Source organism: Thalassophryne amazonica, chromosome 10, assembly GCF_902500255.1.
Source record: "Thalassophryne amazonica chromosome 10, fThaAma1.1, whole genome shotgun sequence".
Taxonomy (NCBI): Eukaryota; Metazoa; Chordata; class Actinopteri; order Batrachoidiformes; family Batrachoididae; genus Thalassophryne; species Thalassophryne amazonica.
This window is the reverse complement of record NC_047112.1, coordinates 29,029,047-29,035,046: the sequence shown is the minus strand read 5'-3', so window position 1 is coordinate 29,035,046 and position 6,000 is coordinate 29,029,047. Positions and strand designations below refer to the sequence as shown.

General features: G+C 41.4%; 1 protein-coding gene across 2 annotated transcripts in view; it reads left to right on the top strand.

Moving 5' to 3' along the window:
- Positions 1-1,179: 1,179 nt before the first annotated feature.
- atf6 (activating transcription factor 6) overlaps positions 1,180-6,000 on the top strand; it is a 106,514-nt gene continuing 101,693 nt past the window's right edge. For both annotated transcript variants that reach the window (XR_004563003.1, XM_034179653.1), the window contains exon 1: positions 1,180-1,414. Coding sequence is in view for 1 of the 2 variants with exons in the window: in XM_034179653.1 (XP_034035544.1) it covers positions 1,318-1,414 (97 nt within the window). In the remaining variant the exon portion in view is untranslated. The remainder of the gene's footprint in view (positions 1,415-6,000) is intronic.

The following is a 6,000-nucleotide window of genomic DNA, read 5'->3' as shown; positions in this document are numbered from 1 at the left end:
GCTGCAAACACATTATATCTGCCATGACACCAGATGCTAGTCTGATCCTTAATTAATTTCATTATGAAGTTAAAGATGGGAAATAATCAGGGCTGAAAGTAAGAGCTTCGCACGCTCACATCATATTAAAGATATTAATATTAAAGTCTGCTCTTAACCCGCCTACAGCTCCGCTTTTATGCAGCTTCTCTGTGAAAATATCAAATAATATAAATAAAATGAAATGAAACAGCCACACCAGCCAGGGTGAACGTAAGATTATTCAATAATTTCTGGACCAAATTGAAAGAAATCTGCACTACACTGTTTACACGGATTATGTCATAGAGAAATCAATCTCATTCGTGTATATTCTTATATTATACATTGTCAAAGTAACTGTCATGTGACCCACCAAATTGAGAAAAAAAAATACATTCTATGAATTTGCTCTTATAGAATATCTCAGGATGGAAAACCTGATGTGAATTAAAAACTCAAGGCTAATTACAAAGGGATAAATTGAGACTTATGAAAGTGAGACTTCTAATTGAATCACTAAAGGAATGGTGAGATATTTATCACGACAAAACTGAAGTCACTACGTTACAGAATACAGAGAGAGACAAAAAAATAACTCATTTTCTAACCTTTATTCAGCAATTTTAGTCATTTCACCAACATCATTAATATGACATATAATACACACTTATGAAAGCTCGCCTCACAATTTATTTTTTATTTATTTACCTCCTTTGTTAGTTTGTTGCAGCACAAAACAGCATTTTCAGATCACTTTAACCCAAGTTTAAGTCAGCAAATAATCTATTTCTATTTAATCTAATGCCAGACGACGCATAATAACGCTAAGCAAGATGGCGGCTGCTGGCAACAGCTCACAGGCTCCATCCGCCGATGGTTGTAACACAATGGAAAACAAAAAAAAAGCAATGAAAGAAACGTTCACTTGCCTGCTGTTTCTCGGCAAGAACATTACATTTTTAAATGGAAAAGACACTTATTGCTGTATTTTTATGTAAAGACAAAACTTGCCTGATTTTTCTTGACGGGCGTATGTGCAGTTGTGCGGTGGAGCTCATGCTGCCCCCTCGTGGGTCATCCGTGTACTTCGACAATGCATCATCAGCTCCTTCGAGCTGTGTTAACAAGTTTGTCCCTCGGTGCTACCCGTAGTCCTCCAGTAATCTCGACGTGTATTTGTTCACTTCACACCGGAAGCGTTCTAGGCAATAACATCGAGATGAACTGCCTTATGTGAGCTGATCGTTGGTTATATTTTGTTAATAAGGAGCAATTTACTAATGAATTCCCTAAAGGATGACATCCGAATTAGCATTAGACTTAAAAAAGCAATATTATCGCGAAATGGATAGTGAGACGGGCAACATCGCTATCGACCAGGGAGGCGAGTGGGGTAAGACACAAATAACACACCACACACCGACTAATTAATGCTAAATTTATCCTTCATCTTTACATAAAGTTGCAGTAAGATTTTACACACGGCCAGCTGATGTGGGAATCTGATAATAGTTGGTAATTTGTCCGTGTGGGTGATGTAACAGCCCAGATGGTTAGCTAATGTTGATTCGCTGCTCCAGGGGGTCATAACCTTTATACAGTCTATCTGTACGTAGACGTCGTATTAATAATTCTAAATTCTATTGGTACGTAGTGCAGGCATGTTAGTTATGGTTAGAGTTTGGTGTTGTGGTTAAGGATTACTGGTTAGTGGTTGGGGTTAAGATTAAATTTTATGGTTAGGGCTGTGGTTAAGAATTGTGTTTCGGGGTTATGTCTAGGGGATAGGGATAAGGATTATGGTTAGGGGTTGTGGTTAAGAATTATTCTCAAGGTCGGTGCTCTGTGGTGGCCGTTTTTGGTTGGTGAAAACATTGGCAAACTCAGTACAAATGCATATAATGTGGTCACTTTTCAAAGGGGTCAGACTCGTCAATAAAGTCAATGGTTCATTTCAGGTCTGCTTGGTGTATAAATCTCATTGTTCCAGGCAATGCCAGCTATCAGATGGCTGTTAGAAGCAAGTTAGAAACAATATCATTTGATTACAGCCCGAGCATGTTTTCACTGAGCAGCCAGCCATGGAAGTATGAATTCTCACCTTTGGAGTCGCCACTTCGGTTCTGAGTCTGCATAGTTGGGTTGGCTTGTTTTATGCCGGATGCCCTTCCTGACGCAACCCTCCTCATTTATCCGAGCTTGGGACCGGCACTCAGAATGTACTGGCTGCACACCCCATGTGGCTGAGAGAGTGCAGGCAGGGTGGAGTGGGTGGAGAAAGGTGGCAGGAGTGTTTTGTGACCGAAGAATATCAGCAAGAGTGAAGGGGAAAGTTTACAAAACAGTAGTGAGACCAGCTATGTTGTACGGCTTAGAGACGGTGGCACTAACAAAAAGACAGGAGGCAGAGCTGGAGGTGGCAGAGCTGAAGATGTTGAGATTCTCTTTGGGAGTGACAAGAATGGACAAGATTAGGAATGAACATATCAGAGGGACAGCTCAGGTGGGACGGTTTGGAGACAAAGTCAGAGAGGCGGGATTGAGATGGTTTGGACATGTGCAGAAGAGGGACCCAGGGTATATAGGGAGAAGGATGCTGAGGATGGAGCCACCAGGCAGGAGGAGAAGAGGGAGACCAAAGAGGAGGTTCATGGATGTGCTGAGAGAGGACATGCAGGTGGTTGTTGTGACAGAAGAAGATACAGAGGACAGGGTGAGATGGAAATGATTGATCTGCTGTGGCGACCCCTAACGGGAACAGCCGAAAGACAAAGAAGAAGAAGAAGGAGTCACCACTTCGGTGAAGTCACGTGTAGCCGACCTTACCAATGGTAGGATTAGGGGTTTGGGCTAAGGACTGGTTAGCAGTTGTAGTTAAGGTCCTACAGTTGACAGTGCATGTCAGAACACAAACCACGCATGAAATCAAAGGAATTGTCTGTAGACCTCTGACATGGGATTGTCTCGAGGCACAAATCTTTGGAGTGGTACAGAAACATCTCTGCTGCTTTGAAGGTCCCAATGAGCATAGTGGCCTCCATCATCCGTAAACAGAAGAAGTTTGAATCCACCAGGCCTCTTCCTAAAGCTGGCTGCATATCTAAACTGAGCGATTGGAGGAGAAGGGTCTTAATCTGGGACATTTTCCTATCATGCCCCTGTTTTTATCAATCAATCAATCAATTTTTTTATATAGCGCCAAATCACAACAAACAGTTGCCCCAAGGCGCTTTATATTGTAAGGCAAGGCCATACAATAATTATGTAAAACCCCAACGGTCAAAATGACCCCCTGTGAGCAAGCACTTGGCTACAGTGGGAAGGAAAAACTCCCTTTTAACAGGAAGAAACCTCCAGCAGAACCAGGCTCAGGGAGGGGCAGTCCTCTGCTGGGACTGGTTGGGGCTGAGGGAGAGAACCAGGAAAAAGACATGCTGTGGAGGGGAGCAGAGATCGATCACTAATGATTAAATGCAGAGTGGTGCATACAGAGCAAAAAGAGAAAGAAACAGTGCATCATGGGAACCCCCCAGCAGTCTACGTCTATAGCCGCATAACTAAGGGATGGTTCAGGGTCACCTGATCCAGCCCTAACTATAAGCTTTAGCAAAAAGGAAAGTTTTAAGCCTAATCTTAAAAGTAGAGAGGGTGTCTGTCTCCCTGATCTGAATTGGGAGCTGGTTCCACAGGAGAGGAGCCTGAAAGCTGAAGGCTCTGCCTCCCATTCTACTCTTACAAACCCTAGGAACTACAAGTAAGCCTGCAGTCTGAGAGCGAAGCGCTCTATTGGGGTGATATGGTACTACGAGGTCCCTAAGATAAGATGGGACCTGATTATTCAAAACCTTATAAGTAAGAAGAAGAATTTTAAATTATATTCTAGAATTAACAGGAAGCCAATGAAGAGAGGCCAATATCAATCAATCAATCAATCAATTTTTTTATATAGCGCCAAATCACAACAAACAGTTGCCCCAAGGCGCTTTATATTGTAAGGCAAGGCCATACAATAATTATGTAAAACCCCAACGGTCAAAACGACCCCCTGTGAGCAAGCACTTGGCTACAGTGGGAAGGAAAAACTCCCTTTTAACAGGAAGAAACCTCCAGCAGAACCAGGCTCAGGGAGGGGCAGTCTTCTGCTGGGACTGGTTGGGGCTGAGGGAGAGAACCAGGAAAAAGACATGCTGTGGAGGGGAGCAGAGATCGATCACTAATGATTAAATGCAGAGTGGTGCATACAGAGCAAAAAGAGAAAGAAACAGTGCATCATGGGAACCCCCCAGCAGTCTACGTCTATAGCAGCATAACTAAGGGATGGTTCAGGGTCACCTGATCCAGCCCTAACTATAAGCTTTAGCAAAAAGGAAAGTTTTAAGCCTAAGCTTAAAAGTAAAAAATATGGGTGAGATATGCTCTCTCCTTCTAGTCCCCGTCAGTACTCTAGCTGCAGCATTTTGAATTAACTGAAGGCTTTTTAGGGAACTTATAGGACAACCTGATAATAATGAATTACAATAGTCCAGCCTAGAGGAAATAAATGCATGAATTAGTTTTTCAGCATCACTCTGAGACAAGACCTTTCTGATTTTAGAGATATTGCGTAAATGCAAAAAAGCAGTCCTACATATTTGTTTAATATGCGCTTTGAATGACATATCCTGATCAAAAATGACTCCAAGATTTCTCACAGTATTACTAGAGGTCAGGGTAATGCCATCCAGAGTAAGGATCTGGTTAGACCCCATGTTTCTAAGATTTGTGGGGCCAAGTACAATAACTTCAGTTTTATCTGAGTTTAAAAGCAGGAAATTAGAGGTCATCCATGTCTTTATGTCTGTAAGACAATCCTGCAGTTTAGCTAATTGGTGTATGTCCTCTGGCTTCATGGATAGATAAAGCTGGGTATCATCTGCGTAACAATGAAAATTTAAGCAATACCGTCTAATAATACTACCTAAGGGAAGCATGTATAAAGTGAATAAAATTGGTCCTAGCACAGAACCTTGTGGAACTCCATAATTAACTTTAGTCTGTGAAGAAGATTCCCCATTTACATGAACAAATTGTAATCTATTAGACAAATATGATTCAAACCACCGCAGCGCAGTGCCTTTAATGCCTATGGCATGCTCTAATCTCTGTAATAAAATTTTATGGTCAACAGTATCAAAAGCAGCACTGAGGTCTAACAGAACAAGCACAGAGATGAGTCCACTGTCCGAGGCCATAAGAAGATCATTTGTAACCTTCACTAATGCTGTTTCTGTACTATGATGAATTCTAAAACCTGACTGAAACTCTTCAAATAGACCATTCCTCTGCAGATGATCAGTTAGCTGTTTTACAACTACCCTTTCAAGAATTTTTGAGAGAAAAGGAATGTTGGAGATTGGCCTATAATTAGCTAAGATAGCTGGGTCAAGTGATGGCTTTTTAAGTAATGGTTTAATTACTGCCACCTTAAAAGCCTGTGGTACATAGCCAACTAACAAAGATAGATTGATCATATTTAAGATCGAAGCATTAAATAATGGTAGGGCTTCCTTGAGCAGCCTGGTAGGAATGGGGTCTAATAAACATGTTGATGGTTTGGATGAAGTAACTAATGAAAATAACTCAGACAGAACAATCGGAGAGAAAGAGTCTAACCAAATACCGGCATCACTGAAAGCAGCCAAAGATAACGATACGTCTTTGGGATGGTTATGAGTAATTTTTTCTCTAATAGTTAAAATTTTATTAGCAAAGAAAGTCATGAAGTCATTACTAGTTCAAGTTAAAGGAATACTCGGCTCAATAGAGCTCTGACTCTTTGTCAGCCTGGCTACAGTGCTGAAAAGAAACCTGGGGTTGTTCTTATTTTCTTCAATTAGTGATGAGTAGAAAGATGTCCTACTTTTACGGAGGGCTTTTTTATAGAGCAACAGACTCTTTTTCCAGGCTAAGTGAAGATCTTCTAAATTAGTGAGACGCCAT